Below are 24203 nucleotides of genomic sequence, written 5' to 3' on the forward strand. Positions count from 1 at the left end.
CCCCATTCTTTGGGAGTTCTACTTTCCTGAATAGTTGATCTCTAATAAAAAAATATTTTATTTTATTAAAATGTGGCTGTTGCAGCAGGTTTTGATCTTTAAATCAGGTTAATAGAATGAATTGTGCCTATTCTTTGCTGAGTATGTATCTTTCCATAAGAGCAAATTCATTACATTTAAAACATTTAGTATACTGTAGCACTCAGAATTATACTTTTTGTCAGCAAATAATTATGAATATCCTACTTTTTTTGCTTTGTTCTATAGCATTGCAACTCATTTTAAAAAACAGTTCAAAAGATCTGTTCTAATCTACTGGTGCTTTCTAAGTGATCTCACTACTCAAAATAATGACTGTTCACCAGGGAAAGCAAACCTACCATAGGTAGACAAAGAATATGAAGAGCCTGGGTTAAATAATTAGTTCATATGCAAAATACGTCAAAAGATGGAGCTCATGATGACTCTTTCCACAGTTAAGTGAGAGACTTTTTTATATGAACCTGGAACTTTTAAGGCTTTCAGACTGCATTCACTTCCAGTAGATAGAGTCAAGGTCTGATTTCAGTGATAAATGTGCCCAGCCATGAGTTCTGCAGGCACAAACTCAGTTTTCTGCAAAGTTACAAACTGAAATGTCACGTGAAATATTTTTGTCAGCTAGTCAAGTGGAATTTCCTCTTTCCTGTAGAGGGGAAGCTCTCATTGGTATTGTTTTTGTTGTTGGTGGTGGTTATTTTTTTTATTGTTGTTTTGTTTTGTTTCTCACAGTTGTAGCTAAGAGGTACAAATTCCTTTTCTAGACTGTTAGACTTGGTAAAAGCAAATACAACATGTTCTACCAGCACTCTATAGATGATGAAAAAGCTATAGAAGAAAAATCATATTGGGCTGAGCTCTTCTTGCTTTCCTTATTATTTAACCAGTATATTAGTGTTGTTCTTTACTTTTTTTTTTTTTTTTTTTTTTTTTCCCCAAACTTTTACATACTTCTCTTCCAATGGTTCCTTCTCAAAGTGCCTACAACATGGAAACATAGATTCTAACTCTACTGATTTACACTTACTTTCCTAAAATCATGATTGTTTTCTTCATCTCCTCTTCAAACAGATTCTATTATTGTGTGAGGAATACTGTATATAGAGGCAGAACAGAGTTCCCTTGAAACAGATATTTTCCCCCAAGATACATAATAGATGTTGGTGAATTGCTCTGAATGACACAAAGGATTCCTTGAATAGCTGACTAAAAGCTAAATTGAAATCAAACCAAATCTTTCAAAGATTTGAAACAGTTCATATATCTCTTCTAATCTTCCATATTTAATCATTTCCTGTTCCTGGCTCTGCAAAAATAAACAAGTATCAAAAGCTGCAAATACCAAAAATGTAACTCCAGATTTCAGCTTTATTATATTTTAATTTCAGAGTTAGGCTAAGTTTGGACAGACGGGGGGTAATTACCAAATATTTTACTGGCCATTAATTAAAAATAAGATTTACATGTGTTGATCAGAGAAGTCATAATGAGTTTTGTGTAAATGAGAGAAACAGGTTGCATAGTGAAAACTACATAACTATAGAGTCAAAGACATCATGGAATACTTTATATTATCATCTTTGTAGATATTGTTCTATCATTCTTTATCGGTATGTAGAACTCAGATCTGTCAATAAAATGGTTTATATAATGCAGTTTCACTCTGCTTCCCCCAAGAGACAATATGACATGAAAGGTTACCCATTTTTTCCTTTTGAAAACCAAAAAAGTAACATGACATGAAAATAAAACTCACCTGAATAAAATGCCTTTTGCAGCTAACAAGGAGAGATGCACTCTACTGCTCTAATCAGTATTGCACAAATGAACAAAAAGGCCTTGCTTTTATCTTTTTGACTAATGCCACACAAGTAAGTTTAATTGGTTCATTCACATACATTACCAGAAGGAAGATAAGATCACTGTGTATACTTAAAGACAGTGTGCAGGCTAGCAAAACTACTCTAGTGCACAGACATCCAATCCTGTAAAGTGCAATTACAGCTGGGATTTAACCCACAGTGCTTAAACTACCTTTAATGTACAGAGATGGACAGAACTTATTTAATCAAACATATTCTGTTAAACAGATGTACTGCTGAGTACAGAAATTGTATAATTAAATACTGTAATGGAATCACATTTTTCTTCACTGAATCATTTTAAAACTTTTCTTAGACAGACTCTCAATATGACCAAGCTGCCAATCTACCTTATTAAAAACATTTAAATGAATACGCATATTTGATATTTTATGCAGCCCTGACTACCTCAGCCTGTATACTTTTAATACCCTCAAACACAACATATATAATACCTCTACAGTGTAACTTAAGCATTTTTTAAAATGAGTAATGTGAAATAGAGGAAAAACAAACAGAAGTTCTTTTCATCTTCTGCATCTTTGAAATATTTTAAGAGTTTTCAATATTGTGGAAACAATAAAGTCACTACTGTCAGAATAATTAGCTTGACAAAATTATGCCATAGCCATGCTTACATACACATTCTTGTGTTTTCATTTAGTATCACAGAATCAGCCATGCAAACACAATATTTAGTTTACCGAACAGGCTTCTGACCTCTTACTCTCCCTTAAAGCTTTATCTCCTTTCTTCCAAGTGATAGTTGGCTTTGGAGAGGCTTGTGGCTTGCACTCAATGACAACTTCTTGGCCCTTGGTAATAATTATTGTTTTCCTCATTTGATTTAGTGGGAAAGTGGGAGCTGAAGCTGTTGAAAAGAAGCATATTAACACTACAGAGAACAATCACAGCTTTCCATTTCATTACATTTTAATAAAGTTTAGTTTAGGGGGCAGAATTTCTATTTTGTTTTTGCAACTTATTGTACCACAGATTAGATAGAATTTTACAAGATGTTTGAAACTGCAGCCAAGACTAGATGGTAGGCCTGTAATTTAATCAAATTAATAATTAGTGAGATGTCATCCATGTCAAAAGTAAGATTGCTTGTGAAAACCAGTACCTTTAGAAATTGAATGTTATTTGGTTATACCTTTTCTAAAATTTTTGGATATATACAATATACAATTGCCAATATTCAATCATCCCTGGTAAATTTCTAGGAAATTTTCAAGTTTGTAGAAGTAACTTCATGCTTAATCACCTGTGAACAATGGCCCTTGTAGAATTTAACAGAGATTAAAATGCCTAATAGTTCTCTAAGTTTCTCTCATGCATTTGTTTTTGAGGAAAAAAAAATATATTTTCCATGTATTTTAATTGACATAGCCTTATATGAGAAATAGACACAAAATGTAACCGAGTCTGTAATTTATGAATGGAAACATTCAGTTACAAAAAGGATCTGTGCTCTCCTAGGCAATGAAATGCCCCATCAGAAATAACAAGAAAAAGGAACCCACTACTATCTGTTCTGCTAAGTTTGGACAGATAGAAGCCATTCTTTACCATAAGAGGCCAAGAACAAATGCAATTATCAAACAGAAAAAAAAGCAACAGACTGCTCTTTTTTGATAATACTCACCTAAAATCTTCAGCTCAGCACTGGCATAAATGGTACCATACTTATTTTCTGCTAAGCACTGATACATTCCAGCATCTGAGACATTCACACTATTGATCATCAGTACACCATTAACCATCTCAATCCTGCTCTGTAATGGAATAACAAAAAACAGTTCCATAAAAGCAAACAGGCACTGGAAATTTAAGGTAAAGAGACAAAAGACTATTAAACTAAAATAAAACTAAGCAACAAAATTCCTTGGGCTTTTGTTATCTAAGAGATAACAAAACTAAAAGAGGCCAGAAAAAACTCCCAGAATATTTTAAAAGAAATATAATTCTAAGTGCAAGTTCACTATCTCCTATGCTTGCTTTTGTCTCTTTGCTTATTTATATATTTGGTGCTATCACCCTTGTATGACTTTTAAAAACAGTTCATCCCAGTAACTTTAATGAGGCAAGAAGTGTGCTGTGGATGGAAAATATCTGATGATCTTCATATCTCCGTCAAATATTTGGTCCCGGTCATGGCCCTATTTTATAAAAGTATACGTAAAAGATTGCTTGCATGAATGAGAGTGAAAAGATTTAGTTGCCTTAAACACCAGCGCCAATTTCTTTTTTGAAATGTCCACTAGTAGAAAGTAATTAACACAGGTGTAAGAGAAGGGGCATTAATAGCTGCTTACGGAAAAAATATACTTTATGGAACTGTATATGGAATAATTTGAACTTCTATAAAACATCTCTAGGTTTCATCACTGCAGATCACAGAATCACAGAATCACAGAAGCACAAAATAGTCTAGGTTGGAAGAGACCTCCAAGATCACCAAGTCCAACCTCTGACCTAATGCTAACAAATCTTCCATTAAACCATATCCCTAAGCTCTACATCTAAATGTCTTTTAAAGACACCCAGGGATGGTGACTCAACCACTTCCCTGGGCAGCCTATTCCAGTGACTAACAACCCGTTCAGTAAAGAAGTTCTTCCTAATATCCAACCTAAACCTCCCCTGGCGCAACTTTAGCCCATTCCAGATGTTGTCGGTTTACATAAAAATTACTTAAGAACAGATTGTTTGGAAATACAGAGGAAAGTATGAATAAAAGTTCTTTCTGTCATAAACTCCTGTTTAAAATTAAATCTAATATGGACATTTCAGAGCCCAGTACAACTAATGATTTAGAAAAGCACATATCCAAAAACTACAGATATTTATGTTGCTTCAGTTTTGGGACTGAAATGAATAAAAAGGCATATAACCTTATCCTCACAGCTTCAGAAATAACTCTGTTTATGTTTCCTTTCTCATTGTTTGCATAATTGGTTGATGCTCACAGATAGAAGTGACATTCACTGAAAAGACATTTCTTTTTTATATTTATAAATCCATTCCATGAATTCTTTAACAAATGGAGATGTTTTCTCCCAGCATTGAACAGCTTTATTTTAATCTGGAAAAAAAAATGTATGAAATAAATTTACAAAAATTTTCCTTAAATATTTTGAGACTATAAAAATGGAAAGGTGTTAGGCAAAACCAACCAAAAAAAAAAAAACCACATGAATTGGGTTGATTTGTTGATGAGTCAGCGAGAAAAAAAACAGAATAAAGACAAAAGGCAGTCCATGCCATGAGTGTTCTTTTAAAAGAAAAGATAATTTTATCTAGGTCTACTTCTAAAATGTATCAGATGATTGTATTAAAGTCTTTACATTTTTACCTGGAACATTTTAATGATGTTGGTGAGTTCTGCTACTTGTAGAGAATTAATGAAGTTGAAAACTGATTAAATGTACTTCTTACATTAGTCTGTTAGTGTTTTGAAAAGTACAAACAAAGCATGCTATGTGGTAAATAACATAACATTGGGGGAAATATGAAGGAGTCTGATTCAGCAAATACAGCCTTTTTCTGACTTGTTACAATCTCTTTATACAGAAAAATATACACAAATAACATAATTTGTCAATGAATATCAATATCTAAAAGAGAAAAAATAAATATACATATACTGGGGATTGTTTAGACCAATATTACAGTACAGTGGAAGTGCTGTTGCAAACACAACTCAGAAGATCCTGTTTCCAAAATATTTCTGAACTAAAGAGAATTACTGATGAATGAAATTCAGTATTGCTTGAGATGATTCAGAGGGGACAGGCATTGAGCACCTCTTTATAATTATACTTCAGAAACTAATACAGTAAACTCTCATTTCTGAAGGTACTTTTCAGTATCTTCTTTAATTGACTTTATCTGTATTAAAAGAGAAAAATGTGACATACTGGTGACTCCTCATCTAATGTACCTGTGGCCAGAGTGGAATTCCATTTTTCAGCCAACGATATGTGGGCCTTGGCTTTCCAGTGGCTTTACATTCCCATCGGAGTGGATCCCCACTGTCTAATTGAGTATCGTTAAGTTTCTCCACCCAATGTGGGTAGGCTGCAAGAAAAATATACCATGCCATGTACAAAGCATATGAACTGATAAGTTTCTACCAGATATGCAAAGACCTAATCAATTAAAGAGATTGAATTGTGGCCTTTACAAAGCTTAGCTTACTCTAAAAAAGGAACATTGTTAAACAAACAACCAAAACAAAAAGAGAAAGTAATAAAATTTATGAAACTTCTTAACTTTAAAGGAAATGCTGTAACAACATCAGGCAGTTAGCAGTATCATGATCAGTCCGGTTTTTGGTTTTCATATTGTAGCAATACAAATTTTCTAGCAAAGAAGTTAATATATTAAATTAATTAACTTAATGATACTAAATATATATATTTTAAATGGTAGAGAATAAATAGTAATGACCTTCATTTCTAAAAGAATACAAAATTCTTCTGTTTCAAATGAGTAGAAAGAAATCCAGTTCTGTCAAAACACAGTCTATACTTCAAACATCGGATAATTGATAACGTGCTTAAACATGGGGAATGAATTTTAAAACTAAATCTTTGAATCTAGCTGCATTTGACAGGTCACCAATCAAAGATGTGAATAGATATGAGGATGCATGACAGGTGACTAACTGCTTCTAGCTTACGTCTTGTGCATGGATGATAAAGATAGTGAATGAGGTGTCTATCATTCCTAAGCTGAGAATAGTCTGCAGTACATTCCCTGGCCAGACAGTTGTCAGAAACTGGATATGTATCATAAAAAAGAATCACTTATTTCCCTTTTAGTGGAGGAAAACAGAGACAAGATAGACCCAACCTAACTCCTACACCAAGACCAAAAACAGCTGCTCTGACATTCTTCTCATTATAGTTAAGGCAATGCATGGCATGCTCCATATGTGCTCCTCTACACTGAATCACTTGATTCTTATGTTAATTGAAAAATCTCATGTAATACTTTGAAGCAGTTTGTGCAAGTCCCTGTAGTCACTTGTCTACTAATTGTCCTAAAAATATAATTTAATTGCATTGTTTTGTAGTTGCTGTTGTTTTCTTCTGTAGTGTTTTGGTATGCACAAATAAAGCATGCTGAGAAGCACTTGCTTCCCTTGAAAATTAATATGATAGTATGATTTTGGCAAGTGTAACAGTTGAATGTGTAGTTAAAAATTGTAAAATATAGACAGTGGTGCCTTAAAGATATACAGTTTCAAAGAGGCACTAAAATGTTCCTTTTGCTTTTCTGAAACTTCTACTGTGTGACCCAAAGCATATATGGTCTCATTTTTCTATATTGAATTTGATCTCACAATGAACCAGAGCATTACAAATTAAGGAGTAACCTGATTTCACTGAAATAAAACTGCCTCATCAAGCCTAGCTGCAGAGGTGTTCTTCTTGGCACACAGCTGCATTTCCCTTCCCTCTGGCTGTGACTATCATGAAAGTATAATCATGGCACAGGTTTTCCTCTATAACCACAAAACTGCAAATCATAGTGGTATGATCAGTTGGTATTAACAACATATATATATATATATCATTATACGGAGTATTTGTACCTTAAATTTTCTCCTCATAGTCTAAGTGGTCTTTGGATTCAGAATTTTCAATCTTGCCATCAGCAAAAGCAATGACTCGTATTTTTACCTCTTTGAGTGAAGTAAAAGAAATTTTGAACAAGATGGTAAAGCAGTAAGTAGAAAGAAAACAACTAAATGTATGATTAAGAGAAATATTTTGCATATTTATTTATTTATTTATTTTTTTGGCTTCCTTTCTTCTATTTATCTTTCTTTATGTTTCTCTTCCCACTTTGCTACAGGAAAACAGAATTCCCGCTCTAGTTATTAGCAAGAGTCTCTCCATAATATCATAACATTTGTTCTTAAACCTTGTCAATAATAAGAGACAAATGTTTAACTGGATTTGCAACTTCTAACTCAATGTATGATTTTAATTCTATCAACAAAAACTTCTAAGCATTATCCTGATATAAATGTGGGCAATGAAAATTTCATTCTATAATTGAACTTAATTTTCATAAGAAAATATAAGTTGGATTTAAACAGACTTTGAAATTATCATTTTTTTTCTTTTTATATGTACAATATTCATCATGGAAAAAAATGAGCATTAGCCAGTATTTATCTGTCCTGTGAAGAGTTTTGGGGGTGAATGTAAGAATAGAAGGATTCATTAATCTTCATGGATACTTTACCATAATTTGTTACAGTGCTGCCAAGATTTTAAAATCACTATCCATCCACTGATTTATTTTATACTGCATTTCTGTAGCTTTTTATTCAAGGATGTCAAAAAGTTTTACAAAAACACATTGACAATAAAACAGCAAGATTACATGACAGTTTTTGTATCCTCTGTGGAAAAAAAAAAAAAAAAAAAAAAAAAAAAAAAGGATGCAGAAAACTCAGCCTACTTTCTCAAATAATTTAGCAAATTATTGGCTGAAAGAAAACTTATGAAAAAAAAAATGCATAGACAAATGACTTCAGATAGTGTCCTAAAGTGTGAATGAGTAAACGAGTTCAGGGTGAAATAAATTCTTTTTCTGAACATGAGGCCAATTGAAAAGTATAAAGTATGAGAAGGATAGGTAGCTATCACAGTGAGAAAGCCAAATAACAGATTTCAGCTGAAGGTGCAATCAGAAATCTTATCTTCTTTAGCCAGTTTTACTCTATGTTTCTGGGGCTAACCTGCAGTGACACTGGTGGATTTTGTTCCATACAAAATTATGAGGAAGTGATTAAAATGGTGTTAAAAATTTGGTTTGCCTACTATATTGCATTTCAGAATATTCCTGCCCTCAGCTGCTTGTTCAACTGCCACGTTATGGCAAACCTCCCACCCTGCTGTGTCAGCAGAGCTGTTCATGGGTTGCTGCTGTGAGCAGGATCAGGTAACTGAGCCAGCTGAAAGAAAAATGGCAAGAAAAATATTTTAATTGTCTGGTTCACATCACAACCCTCTGCTGAACTGGCACTAGTGAGTAGGTAACACAGAGGCAAACCCATCATTTTCAGAGTGAGAAAGGAGCAGGAGGAACTGCACAGAGATGCAGTTGCCATTGGGAACATGCTGGTAGTCAGTTTGTGGAGGAGCTGTGACTGCAAGTCGTTAACGCCCAGTTTCTCCACCCAAATTTTTGTGCTCTCTTCTATTAATCATTTTCAGCTTGAATACAATTTCTTGTAAACTACAGGATGAGCCTGGGGAAAATCACACCTCTCAAAATAAGTTGCAGTCAAATATATGAAGATGTCTCGCATCATCAAAATTATATTTTAATGACTATGTCACTTCTACAGCTGAATTTCAACCAAGTGCTGAGACTACAACAATCTGAAATTGTCAACATCTGAAATACCACTTTCTGAACAACATCCAAAGTGTCAGTTGAGTCAGGCAGTCATGTAATACCTGGATTGAAGCATCAGGAAAAAAATGATAGATAAATCAGTAACTTGTGATTAAATCTGAGGAGACAGGTGGACCTGGGGCCCTGGACTTTCTCCAAAATACTCTCTGATAATCCAGATTCGATGCAACTGATTAAATGAAGATTCACACAGACAGCAAGGGAGTTCCTACAGAGATATGCAGATTGTAAAACCACAGTATGACACAGCTGGTACTACAGTCTGCTCTGAAATTTTACAAGAAACCTCTGGTAAGGAATGATGGCCTACATCTGAGTTTCTGAGCCAAAATAATCCTTGTCTCCTGGAGGAATAAGATGTCAGTGAAAAGACAATGAGCTTTAAGATAAATAATTCATGTTGACTGTTGTTATGAATAAGAAATACATCAGCAAATGCTGCCACTGTATCCTGCTATATGAGCTCTCAGCAAAAGAAGCTGAGAATTTTGTAAAGTAACACTTGGATAAAATTTATGCTGTTAAGAACCTTCTTACCCAAACTCTCTTACATCCCTGGAAATAGATGTAGGGGTTTTTAGGGCAGTGAGGAACTAATGTCTTCAGGAGCATTCTGAATGTGAGGGGCTCACTGGGGAATACTTCATCTTGAGGCCAAGATACTTGTAAGGAGCTATTAACAGTTTGCACTTCTTTTTTTGCTGGGCTGGAGGTCACTGCCAGTCTCCTCCACTTGAAAGTCCCCTGTCACCTGCTCTGACCTTCCTCCCTGCTAATGCAGATAAGTGAAACTTTGATTCGGATATGGTTCTGAATTACCAATAACATAGTCTAAAAGATAGTAATAGACCTTGCTACATTTAAAAATGTAGTAATTTGATGCAGCTCTTAATCAAAGGATTTAGACAATCTGAAGTGGACCTCCTTTCTGTAATGCACAAGCAGTTGGTCTGATATTGAAAAAAAAAAAAAAGTCAATTAGCACAAACTGTTTGTTAGCCATAAAGACAGACTGAAACCAATATTATTTTGACAACCATACAATGGTGAAGAACTAAAAATTCTTATTTCTATCTAAACAGAATGGAACAAAGTTGAAAAAGATAATGTTTTCTATGGACTTCTACATTTGAATAGCATCTTGACTACTGCTGAAAATGAGAATGTATCCTGGCTAATAAGAGAGGTAGAGTTATGTGGAATATGAAATCATGTGTACTGTGATTTGAGTTCTGCTTAGGGCTGTGCACAGGTCTGCAGGGTGCTCTTGAGGAAGAAATTTCATTTTCCAACAGCTTAATTTCACTCCTGAACAGCAATATTTTCCTTCGTTTTATTTCAAAAGAATGAGGTAGAGATAATTGTATCTCTATTACAGGAAGCTTTGGCTTTTTTTTTTTTTTTTTTTTTTTTTTTTGTAGTTTCACAACTCTAGAAAATGGCTAGCAAGTGTATGAGTTGGGGTATACATTATAACCTTTGGAATTTCCAATATTTTAAGGAAAAAAAACAAACGTTGCTAAATTCTCTGGCACCCATACCTGTAACAGGATTTGTTATACTTTTCTAGAAGTAAATGACAGTAGGAATTTGTAATAATGGAGAAATGTCACTGTTGAATTGGCACAGTGGAAGGCATAAAGTAGTTCCTCAGGCTTTGAGATTTCTTTTTCTCTCTTTCATTCTTTCACTCTTTCTTTAGTAAAATACTTTTCTGCAAGTGCAGTATGGGTGGCATGTCCAAAAAGAAAGGTGCAAACTACCACCCTTGCTATCACATATTTTTTCCTATACACAATGAAAAAGTACAAGGCAAAAACCTGCCCTTGGCTCTAGACGGATAAGAAGGAAAAGGAAGAAGAGGAACATCATCCAGCTATATGCTGACACTCGCTGAAAACTGGGGAGCTAAGATAAAGACATTTGAAAGTTGGAGGAGACAGAAAAATTGATTATGGACCTGGAAATTCTTACTTATATGAAAAATAACTAAACATATGGTGACAATCTATGGTTATTTGATGAAAGTGTGGAAAAAAGACAGTGAACTATATACAGTGAGTAATGGGGAGAAAACACTACTAACAGTTGTCTGAAATAATAAATAAATAAATAAATAAAATTGATTAACAGGATAGACTCATAAAGATATCTATTAGCCTGAGGAACAGTCTCCACTGATGAAGTTTGAATAACACTGACTGCAATATTTGAAGACCAAATACAACTCAGAGTCTAAAAGATTTGTTGCATGATCTCCTGCAATAGACCTCTCCTGCTAAGTACTTAAGGTTGTAGGATTCATGAACTGATAACTAGAAATAGGAGGGACTAAAGTGAAATCTTTGAGCTGCATTTAATCAATAGGGCATGTTTTGAATAGGCTTTTGTTTCTAGCCTCTAGGGTGCATCAATAACATTATATAAAAATGAATTACTCTTACCAAATATTCTTAATTTTGGGTCATTTTTTTTTTTTTATTTTCAACATGATATATGGTTGAACTTTTCGATGCTCACCCAAAAACAAAACAAAACAAAACAAAACAAAACAAAACAAAAAAAAAAAAAAAAAAAAAAAAAACACCTTTCAGGGAGAGTACAGAAATTCTGCATCCCCAGACTGAGACTTTTAATTTACAAAAACAGAATTGCTTCTCCTACTCTGATTCCTGTACAATGAATTTGGCAAAACTCTGAACCCAGGCATGGCACATATGTATCATTAATAAAAGTGTGAGAAAAATACTAAGATATTTCTAAAACTGATTTTCTGACATATGCATTATGGTTAACGTGGGTGAATATATATATATAAATTTATATATTATACATTAGGTATTGTATCAGAAGAAAAATGCTGACTTTTAAAATTGCAAGAATAGTCTTCACAAACAAACAAACAAAAAAACAACCCTAAACATCAGGAAACATGAAATGTTATTTAAGCCAGGTTTTGTATGAGAAAGCTTCATTCACATTTCAGACTTTAGTGCATTTCTGAGGAAAAAAAATATATATATCTTAATTCAATGCTGATTTTATTTCATATTTATTTCATAGATATTTAATTTCTAGTGGACCTTAACATCCTTCATATATCGTTAAAGCCTTAAGTATGGACAAAGCATTGATGGATAATGTGCAATTACACTTACTGTACACTTGAAGTTGTCCTCTGAAGACATTCCTTCCACGTGAGTTTTCAGCTTTACATTCATACATCCCTGCATCCTCTAGCTGCACATTAGGTATTTCAAGCACAGCTTGGGACTTTCTCAGGCGGGCTTTACTTGGATTGTGACCATTAACTTTCCTCCAAGAGATTGTTGGAACAGGGCTGAAATATTTAGTAAAATTACTGTTATTACCCTTTCACTACTGAGAACACAGATTCTGTTATCTCATAGTTTAATCAAGTTTAAACACTTAACAATCTAAGGAGCAATAAAATATAATCACAATTAAAGTTCATATAGTGCTTGGTATAGCTTACTTTCTGCAGGGAATCTTTAATAAATGGGCTGTTACATAGAATGTCTCTCACCCACAAGGGAGGCCAAGATTTTATCAAGATCAAGCAAATCACTTGAAATGTTCTCTCTAGAGCATATTCAGTGCTCTATGCTTTACACCTGAATATGTTCATTCTATAGGTAAGAACAAGTAACTTCAAACCCTGGATGAAATGAGAAAATTCCACCACTTCAATTTTTTTGTTTGTTTTTCTGCTGTGAACCTCCAGTCCAGGAGGTTCCAAATCCAAATAGATGGGGGATTTCAATAACATTGTACTTTGGCTAAAATAAAGTGACCAAAGTCTTGGGGACCTTTACTTTTGCAATATTCTTTAAGTTACAAAATTGTTTGTGTTATAAGTATGTACTCATGTCACTACCACTTCTGACTGACTGCATTGCACACCTGTTCTCTGGAGAAGTGTTCATCACTGTATCTTGCTATTCAACAGAGATCTAGGGGAAAGCTCAGAAGTATCATTTACATTCTTACTGAAATGGATAGAGATTAGATAGTGTTTATACTAATTCAACTTTATTTTTAGCCCAAGCACTCATCAGCCATTTTACAAGATTTTTATTCTATGGTTTTACAATGGTACATTTCTCTAAATACGGCATTGGATACTCAGGAAGAAAAAAAAAAAGGAAAAAGAAAAAAATGTGCTCGTTTGATTGTGAGCTGAGAACTAGACTACTTCAGATACTTTAAAAGAAGCTAGGAGGACATCATAAAAGGAAACTCGACTGTTACATGCTGAATTTTTCTCATAAAAATAGTTTGGATTTATTTTAATTGATATCAAGTCTAAACTTAGATGTAAGCACAGTTGGATTTTGTGGAAGACGGTGATATGCAGTTCATAGCAGAGACTGAAATTTAAATTATCTATTCATTTCTACCATCATTTGCTGGATTCCACTGATGGAATTTTCTGTAGCTGTATGAAGCTGCAGCATAACCAAACCAAACCAAAGCAACACCAGTTGTGTTATTTAAGGGTGTCCTATCTGAGACACAACAAATACAGATATGGCAACTACTGATGTATAAGGCTCTAGCTATTATTCAGCCAGAAAAAAAAATAGGTTGTGAGTAATAGAGGTTGGGCTTAAGCTTTCAGCCAAGCAACTCCAAATTCAAGTGCTTTAAAGAGATTTGGAAAATTCATAGACTTGTAATTGGAGCTCAAAAGTTAGTATTTCCTGAATGTCACAAATCATTGAATCTTATTGAGTCTATAAGTGCAAATTTTTTGTATTGAATAATGTACAATCTCTGCAATGGTATCCACTGTTTATTGGGATATTTCAGAAATAGAGAATCATTGTTTTCCTTATCAGTTTGTTGATAACTTGATTATTTAACCAGACAAAAAATACTTTATTTTGAATGAGTGTGGATTCATCTCTGAGACTTAATCCCTAAAGTACCTTTCTATTCTTGTGAAATGGTCTCTTCCCCATAGAATAGATAATGTATGGAAATGAAGTTTTTATTGTCGTTGTTGTTGTTTATTTTTTTTTCTTAGTAAGAGAAACAGACTAATCTCTTTTTCTTCAGCACTCTAATCATTTATGTCTTTTTACAGATATGTATGGATCATATGAGGTCTCTTATTCTCGTTCCTATTCTATCACCATAGTTGCTTGGTAACATGCATTATTGATCTTAAAACACTTTCTTACAAGCTGGTTTCAAAATTTGGTGTCCTGTTTGGCTTGAGGACTCTTCTGTTTAGCATATTTTGGTATAATCTATAAAGTCTGCTTTATACAACTTTTCAGAAATTGTTTTATGGCGTTTTCAATTAGAACATTAAAAAAACTTTTCATTTTTATCTGATATAAGTACTTCATACTTTTCCATTCTAAATACTAAGAATAAATAGGATATTTCTGTCTGTCTGTGGTACACTAATAAAACCAGCTGTCTTTACCCTTACCACTTATGATATTCCTGTTACTTCCTTAACAAGATATTTTGATTTGCTATACTTTGATAGTTATTTATATATGTTAGAAGTAGCTGAAGAAACAACATTAGTTTATTTTTTTCCCATTTATTAGCTATCATTTTTTAACTCAAATTCCACACGTCACTTTGATACTCTAATTTACACAATTTCTTGAATGATTTTATGGAGATTTCATAACTTTGTTTTTTTTTGGGTTCAGATTTGAGTGTAAATTCCCTACATGCTTGTCCTCTTTCTATATATAATTATGTCATGACTACTGACTGCAAAACAGCAACTCTAGCCAGGTAAGTGTTTAACTAATAATTATTGATCACAACAATGGTCCACAGTAGAAATACATTTTGCTTGTACAGTGCAATACTTCTCAATTAGTCAGCTTTATAAATGATATAAGTGGGCAGGTACACTCTGTTTGGCACCGTAATGTTGCCATGTTAGTTGCCCATATTCACTTACTTTCTCTTTCACCCTTCTTACAGTAAAATAAGTGACCAAAAAACAAAAACAAAAACAAACAAACAAACAAACATTTACTCCATTATTTTGGAAGGAAACTGGTTTAGCTGAATAGAACTGAGAAATGTAATTTTCCATGTTGTATATTTCCAAGAAAAAATGAGGACATTATAAACCATTATTGTTGGCTCATTTAGCTACAAAGAGATAACTCTGAAATTAATGTATTTAGAAAATTCCCTTTAAATTATGTTTATTTCTATTTTTTAAAATTTGATTTTCTGTATACTACAGAAGGTAAGTGTGTATAACATGCAAATACAGAAGAAATGATGTAGTCTGGGTCATTAAGAAATGTATTAAAAAAAAAAATCTCTATTTTCTTCATCAGTGTAAGATAGTAAGTGGAGATTTTCAAAGAGATAAAATTACTTTAGCTGTGTAAATTTAATGATTTCAAATGAAAGTACTCCCAAACTTCAAATCACTATTCACAGACAGCTTGTAACTCTGTTTAATTAAACTTCTTATTTTCCTTGCACAACTCACAAGTGATGTATGAATTTTACTTCTGAAATAAAAATATATCTATACCTATTTCTCCTTTGTGACTCATGTGAGAGTGAAATGAAAGAATGAAATTTATCTGAGTAAGGATGTGAAATAATAAAACTGTGACTGTTCTAGAAAACTCATAAAATCTAGCATAAAAGCTAACATATTGTTCATCCTTAAAAAAATAGAGTAACAGTAGAAGTAACTCTAACATTAATATGAGTTCAACATTATATGCATAACTGATAAATCTTATAATTGTTATATCCCATTTTTACTTTGGACTAAGCAGATATTTTGGGGGAATATTACTTAGTTTTTTATTATAACAGTTCTCAAATTTAACTCCAATAAGTATCTTTATGCAAGTTTCAGCTGAGTTCAAAGAGAAGGTTCTCCTCACTTTTAGAAACAATCAGTTGCATAGTTCTGGTAAATCTTAGAACCACTGAGAAAAAAACAAAAAGCAATCAGACAAAAAGCCTACCTAATTCAGAAGTGTCATCATTAAACCTCTCATTAATTTGAGCTGAAATAAAAGTTCAAAGAGGTCACTTGTAAATGTGATAGCCATTACACTGTGAGTTTGTTCACTTTGAATTTCAAGAAAATATAAGTTTTAGTTTTGCATTTATATTTAGCAGAGATTGTAAGAGTTAAATTTCAGCAGTGTGTTATCAGGAGGAAAAATATATTAGCCTGAGATGAATACAGAGAAATTGTCTGAGCAGCCTGGGTTAGGAAAGCCAAAGCCCTGTTAAAATTAAATTTGGCCAGGGACATCAAGGGCAATAAGAAAGGCTTTTTCTATAGTTACACCAGAGATAAAAGGAAAGACTAAGGAAATTATGAGCCCTCTCCAGAAGGAAATGGGAGACCTGGTCACCTGGGATATGGAGCTGAGGTACTCAATGACTTTTTTGCCTCAGTCTTCACTGACAAGAGCTGTAGCCTGGGAAAAGCCCAGGCCCCAGAAGGCAAAGGCAGGGACTGGGAGAATGATGAACAACACAGTGCAGGAGAAGATTAGGTTCAAGACATGCTAAGGAACCTGAAAGTGCACAAGCCCATGGGACCTGACGAGGTACATCCATGGGTCCTGAGAGAAACAGCAGATGAAGTTGCTAAGCCACTATCCATCATATTTGAGAAGTCATGGTACTGTGTCCCTCAGAGAGGGACTTTTGTCAATAGTGTAGTGATAGGACAAGGAGTAATAGTTTTAAACTAAAAGAGGAGAGATTTAGGTTAGATATAAGGAAGAAATTATTTACTGTGAGGGTGGTGAGGCACGTGAACATATTTCCCAGAGAACCTGTGGATACCCTGTTACTGGAAGTGTTCAAGGTCAGGATGGATGGCGCTTTGAGCAACCTGGTCTAGTGGAAGGTGTGCTGGCCTATGGCAGGGGGGTTGGAATTACATAATCTTTAAGGGTTTCTTCCAACCCATATCATTCCATGATTCTATTATTTACAATAAATGCTATTGAATTTGTTGGTAGTTCTTCATAAGTTTATTTGGAAATAGAAATATTTTCAAAAACAGAAGCAATTTTATACAGTTGTTCATTTTACAATTTCATCCTAAATAATAATAATAAAAAAGCATTTGGACCTATAAGGCACGTATTTCTTTTAGAAAAGGGGTGAGATAGAAATGAGAGTCATTTCTGAATTTTAAAATACCTTTTCTGTTAATCTGAGATCCTAATTTTTCAGCTGTATATTAAATAAGATTGCATTGGTTATTTTTTCTATTTTTGGTTGGTACAAATTGATGTGCTCTTTTGAAATAGTTTACTTTCTACTGTAATTTCCTTTCCACACTATTTATCTTTACCATACATCACTACTCTGAGTTCTGTCTTTGAACCCAAAGGTTCACATCACAGTATATCTTAAAATCTCTGCATGCCTGTGCATATGAGATTAGAAAGTACCCTTTGTCCTTTGCACTCCAGCCTTGCAGTTGTGTTAAATATCTTTTAATTATTACAGACTAATTATGTAGGATTAAAATGTCAAGGGGAATCATGAAAATCTCTCCATCATACACTTTATAGAAATAAACATCAACCATTCACACATTTTTACCTTTAGATCATTGTATATAAGCCTATTTTGGTCAGATGAGATTTAGGAGACTATCTCATTACTCTATAAAATATAATAACTTTTGCTTTCATTTGCTTATTAAAAGATACTCCTGTATCCAAAGAAGTTTCCAAGTTCTTAAATTCAAGTTGTTCATAACAACAATAATAACCTGGTGCAGATATTACTCACAACAGGATGAGTTGGTTTTGCAACTAGTGAGTTAAAGGGAAAAAGTTTTTCCATAACATTTAATCTCTTCATTTAAAAGCTAGGTAATGGTATTTACTCTTAATGAAATCACAACAGCAAGGATAAATAATGACAAATTTAATGGAAAAATGTTGAGTATCTCCTGCCATGCATTCAGGGTTGGTCACATTGCAAAATTCCATGCTATATTTTATCATTATCAAATAATGTGTTATATTGTGGAATGGCTGAGGTATTGAGCTACTATAGTTTTTAAATAAGGACAAAAGTCAGCTCAGTTTTTTTCCTCAGCCATCCAGTGACTTTTTTTTTTTTTTTTTTTTTTTTTTTTCCTACTCGCTGTATTATTCCCCACCTCAGTTTGCTGGCTGGAGGCACTCTGAAGTGAACATTCTACTAAAAACTATTAAAGACAAAGCAACAGTTAAAATGTCACAAGCCTGTGACCTGGGCACAGCTGTTGAGAAGAGAGTCTGATACAACTTGAAAAGCAAAAGACATATATGACATCTTCTGTGTGAGTATGGGAGATAACACACAGAAATTCCACAAATTTAAGTTAGAGGACACAAATACTTTAAGGTAGAAATTTTGCCTAAAAAGGTGACACATTTTTGACAGGGGTTCATGTGGATTCTCAGAAGCACAGTACCACAGAAGCACTGTTTTATTACCCCATATAAATCTACTTCATAACAGGTTTTCATGCTATTTTTCTCTTCTCCAAACTTTGGACAAGCAGAATTTCTGTAGCTTGCACATTAATATAGGATTTCTAAACTCATCTTTACAGGTGTAGGAAGTGTGTGTCTAAAGATCATTTCCAGAGGACTGAAACATGAGTCTTGGTTTGCCTTTCATTGCCTTGCAGAAACAACAGGTCTACCACCAATCATGACACAAGGGAACATCACATGTAAATCTAGAATCCAGGGTGTGTAAAATGGCTTTGCATCTGCTGATCAGCAGTGGAGTGTGAAAATTGTGAACACAGTGAAGATAGATGGTTTCTGAAAGCTCTGGATTTGAGGTTTTGTACCATGTAATATTATCTGCATTTATTTATTTATGGGAAATCCTGAACAGGTAACAGCAATTGTGATTACAAGGAACTACTATTGATGATTGCAAGATTTTTTATTTTTACTTTTTCCTTCTGATTGTCTCAGTTTTGACAGAGAGAAAGCGTGCATATGCACTTTTGGATAGTAAGTTCAGAATGTAAATGGCGGGAGGCAGATTTCTCTGAGTAGAAGCTACAAGTAAGCATCTACAAAAAATTCTTCTCCATCTTTAAACCTAAATCAAAAATGTCAAATTAACAAAGTTTTTAGTTACATTTACAAGTTTTTTTTTTTTTGACAGTCCTCAGAGAGAAAGATAGGGAACTTGTAATATTGCTTCTTCAGGATTTATGTCTTACTGATGGGGACTTGCAGTTTGCCAGGGTTGATTTTTTCCACTTTCCCTATGTCATATGATAAAAGCAATTAACTCTTAATTTCCAGATGTAAGTATGAAGCATTTAGTCAGAGTGAGACAGAAAGAGAACTCGGAGTGCTACCTGAGATTTACCAAAGAATGTTTATTACATTACTATGAATGATTGCAATACTTGTAACAGCATTATAAAGTCTATGCAACAGCAAATCTACTCAAAGAAGGGTAGAAATCAATCTAGCTTGAAAAAATAGGAACAAAATCCAATCTTACTCTAGCACCTTATGACATAAATTCTTTTTTCAGTATGAAGTAAAAATCAACTTTAAATTGATGAAAGTCTTAGATTTATTTGACATAAACAACATGTACATGTACAAATACTGAATCTGCTTCTGTCTTATATAAACAAACTGAGCTTGAAGATGCCATATTCACATTCAGAAAGGTTCCTTCTTCTCATCACAAATTTATCTCCAGAGGTAAGGACATCCTTATCTATAATACTGACAAATGATGTTCTATTGTGTATGCTAATTTCCCTCTTGGGATTGTTTTGCTATCAGAAAACTTGAAGAGTAGCTTTCACAGCTTCTAGATTTGGCATCTGATAGAATTAACAAAATCTACTTCTTAAAGTGAGAAGTATTGTGAATAGGCATGAAGGAGGATGACTTCCTAAGTATGGGACTTAGAAACATATATTTCAATACCAGCTTTTATTTCTATCCTGTAGCTTGATTGGCAAATCACTTTATTTTAATACTCTGTGCCACAATTTCCATGTTTTTTAAAAAAAAAAAGGAAAAAAAAAAAAAAAGGAAACTGACATTTTTTACAGCTCTGCGACCTGTAGATGAAAAATAAGGTATAATTTTAAGAATTGTTTTTGAGGGTGATGGCAAATTGCTGCCTGAATTCTACATTGTGATTTGCTTAATATTTCACAGTGCTTAGATTCTAGTATGTTTCTCCTATTTGCAGGAAAAATTATGAATATTTGAATCCTTAGTTCCAGCAAAGAATTTGATGTATAACATCTAGAATGATTTGTTCCATTAAATGCAAACCAGGGATCTTGGCATGTCACTAAATTGTGTGTACGATAACACATTTAAAAGACAAGTCAAAATTAGCTTTCAATTCACTTGCAAATTGTATATTAAAAACTTGTTAGTATTACTCAATCCTCCATCCTTCATTTATCAGTGCAGGGATTCATCATGCCTTTTCACACTTTGTTTTGGCCAGCAGTTCCTGTGTAGAGGATAACAATGTATGCAGTATTACTACAGGAGTCAGTGGAAATGAGACCTGTTACTGTGCACCAACTGTTCTGAATGTAGACAGGTAACCTGTAATATCAAAGTACACCATTATTGTAGGAAGAGACAAGGACTGTTTCGTGTTCATGGAAAAATACAAGGAGGCTTAATCTTCTGAAAGACAATGTCCAAAGACAAGTAGCTCCTGTGGGTGAAAGACCATTCCACTTAGGAGAATATTTCTGAGCTGTGTCTCTGACTCCAGCACACCATAAATATCTGATGGAACACTGCAAACAAATGGCCATCAGAATTGTCCTATTTGGCTCTAAAAACAGTGAAATCTGCTTTATATCACAAATATTAGTATCATTGTATAACCATGTTACATTCCCAAGTTTTTCCTCTATAAACAGATCATCCTGCAAGTTATGTTGAAATGTGGAAGACAGGAAGGTGATTAAAGATAGCCAACATGGCTTCACCAAAGGCAAATCATGCTTGGCTAATGTAGTGACCTTCTATGAAGGAGTAACTGCATCATTGGACAAGGGAAGAGCTACTGATATCGTTCATTCTGGACATCTTTAAGGCTGTTGATACAGTCCTTAACATTCTTGCCTCTAAATTGTAGAGATATGGCTTGATGGAAAGAATTGGCTGGATGATAAAACACAAAGGTTCTAGTCAATAGCTCCATGTCCAAGCAGAAACTAGTGATGTGTGGTGTCCTTCAAGTGTCTTTGCTGGGACCAGTACTATTTAGTATATTCATTATTGACATAGTCAGTGGGATTGACTGAAACTGCAGAAAGTTTGCAGATGACAGCGAGCTGAGTGGTGTTAATATGAGTTAATATTTTAGAGAGATATATGAGTTATATTTTAGAGGGAAGGGATACCAGATGGACTTAGACAGCCTTGAGAGGTGGGCCCATGAGAACGTTATGAAGTTCAACAATGCCAACTACATGGTCCTGCATGTGGATTGGGGGCAATTCCCAATATCAGTAGAGTCTGAGTGATTAATCGATTAAGAACAGCCCTGCAGAGGATGACTTGGGGATACTGGTGGATTAAAAGTCACATATGAGTTGGCATTGTGTGCTTTCAGCTGAGAAAGCTGAACATATACTGGGCTATCTGAAAAGGCACATGGCCTGAAAGTCAAGATGAGAATTCTCCCCCTCTGCTCTGCTCTTGTGGGATCCCTCTTGGTGTACTGTATCTAGTTCTGGGTCTGAGTGTTAGAGTGCATCCAGAGGAGGGACACAAAAAAATATCGAAGGACTGGAACACCTTTCTTGTGAAGAAAAGCTGAAAGAGTTGGGATTGTTCAGCCTCAAGAAAAGTTATCTGGGGAGACCTTATTTTGCCTAAAGAGGGCTCAAAAGAAGGATGGAGACTTTACAAAGGCCTTTAGTGGTAGGACAAGGCAGTGGTTTTCAACTGAAGGAGGGTAGATTTAGACTGGATATAAGAAAAAAAAAAACAACAAAAACAAACAAACAAAAAAAAAAACACTGAAGATGAGGATAGTGATAAGCTTGAAAAAGTTGCTCAGAGAAGTTGTGGATGCCCTGTTGCAGGAAGTGTTTAAGGCCAGGTTGGACTGGGCTTTGAGCAACCTCATCTATTGAAAGATGTCCCTACCTAGGCAGGAGTGAGTGGATAAGATGATCTTTAAGGGTTTCTTCCAACCCAAACCATTTAATGATTCTATGATTCTATGAATATTCAGCTGCTGTTTTTCACCTTTACCTTTCACTCATCTCAATGACCCTGGGATGCAGCCTAGTACAGTTAGCAGAGATTAACTTCAAGTTTATTTTAAACTGTGATTAGTGCATTAGGTTTGTAATTCCTTGGCATAATACCAGGGCTGGAATGAAAGGTGTCATTGTAAGGAGATTTATATCAGCAAATAATTTGGTCATAAGAATAGAAATTCTCACAAGATCTTTTGTTATACTGGATTGGTGTGAAGAGGTCAGGCTACAGGCTGCTCTCTTCTTCTTCTCTTGACATTTTAAAGCAGGAGATGCTTCCTGCTGAGTATGAACCCACAAAGAACACTGTTATCTACGGATAACACATGAATACCACCAGTTCTGCAACATTCTGGATGAATACAAATAAGGTCATATTGGATTTGTCAAGATCAGACAACAGAAGGATGCAAGTCAGGGAGAGAGATATGAAAGGCCTGCAACACAGTTTTAACTGGTGGACTGAAAGGAAAAGCAATATTTTACAAATATGAATAGAAGAGAGGGTTAAATTTTGTCCTTTGCAATTAAGAAATAACATGGGGTAATACAGCAAGATTCTGTTCACCTATGTTGGAAGACCAGAAGAACATGTTAGCCAGAGAGCAGTGCAGCCTGGATCTGTGACTCACTGCTGTCAGATTATTTTCTGTTCTAACTTTGTGTTCCTGCAAGAAATCATATATATAGCTAAATTTCAAAGAAAAATAAAATAAAATAAAATAAAATAAAATAAAATAAAATAAATAAGGGAAAGGAACTAAACACTATAAAACCTTTGACCAAATATCTATTTCTTGAGTGCCTTTCTTCTTTTCTGAAATTTCTCACATCCTCATAACACTTTTTGCTAACCAGATCTCACAGAACCATCCTTTTAACACGTGGACTTGCAAAGTCTATCCTTTTCCAAAATTATATGCAATAGTTAGCCTTACTTATAGCCATTATTCTATGTCATTTTCTTAATCAGTGACTCAAGCAGAAATAACTTCTGCAGATACTTCATGCAGATGTTTCATGGTTCCAGTCAAATCTGCTTCAGCAGATCTTACAGATTTTATATTATCACTCCGATCTTTGCTTAGATAGTGTATTCACCTATTCAAATACATTTTGCATTCATGTCTGCATATTGTAAAATCTTCAGTAAGCTTTCTGCACATACTGTATAATGAAAATACTCATAATGATATAAATAATACAATTTTAATTAAAGCATGAAGAACTATTAGAAAAATCAGTTAAAAAGTCAAATCTAGGTGATAAAATTCAACATTCCATGGATTTAAAACTCTGGGCTATTACAAACCAGAATTTATTCCAAGAGTTAATTATTTCAGGAGAACACTTTACAACATTTCCTGGATTATAATTCACAAAATTTCAGTTTTGTGCCTTAAATATATGTAGTTTTACCTCATTTTTTTTATCTCTTTTAAAAAGCGAAATTTTTAAATGGACTATCAGCTGAGTCAGATGGCCTTTTCTTCTTCTTTTTTCTTTTTCTTTTTCTTTTTCTTTTTCTTTTTCTTTTTCTTTTTCTTTTTCTTTTTCTTTTT

General features: G+C 34.0%; 1 protein-coding gene across 2 annotated transcripts in view; it reads right to left on the bottom strand.

The window, feature by feature from the left end:
- CNTN5 (contactin 5) overlaps positions 1 to 24203 on the bottom strand; it is a 691903-nt gene that overhangs the window by 130185 nt on the left and 537515 nt on the right. For both annotated transcript variants that reach the window (XM_035328324.1, XM_035328319.1), the window contains 4 exons: positions 12506 to 12687; positions 5848 to 5984; positions 3550 to 3679; positions 2622 to 2772 (listed from right to left, as the gene is read on the bottom strand). In XM_035328324.1, coding sequence (XP_035184215.1) covers positions 2622 to 2772; positions 3550 to 3679; positions 5848 to 5984; positions 12506 to 12687 — 600 coding nt within the window. The remainder of the gene's footprint in view (positions 1 to 2621; positions 2773 to 3549; positions 3680 to 5847; positions 5985 to 12505; positions 12688 to 24203) is intronic.

This window comes from Oxyura jamaicensis, chromosome 1 (assembly GCF_011077185.1).
Source record: "Oxyura jamaicensis isolate SHBP4307 breed ruddy duck chromosome 1, BPBGC_Ojam_1.0, whole genome shotgun sequence".
Taxonomy (NCBI): domain Eukaryota; kingdom Metazoa; phylum Chordata; class Aves; order Anseriformes; family Anatidae; genus Oxyura; species Oxyura jamaicensis.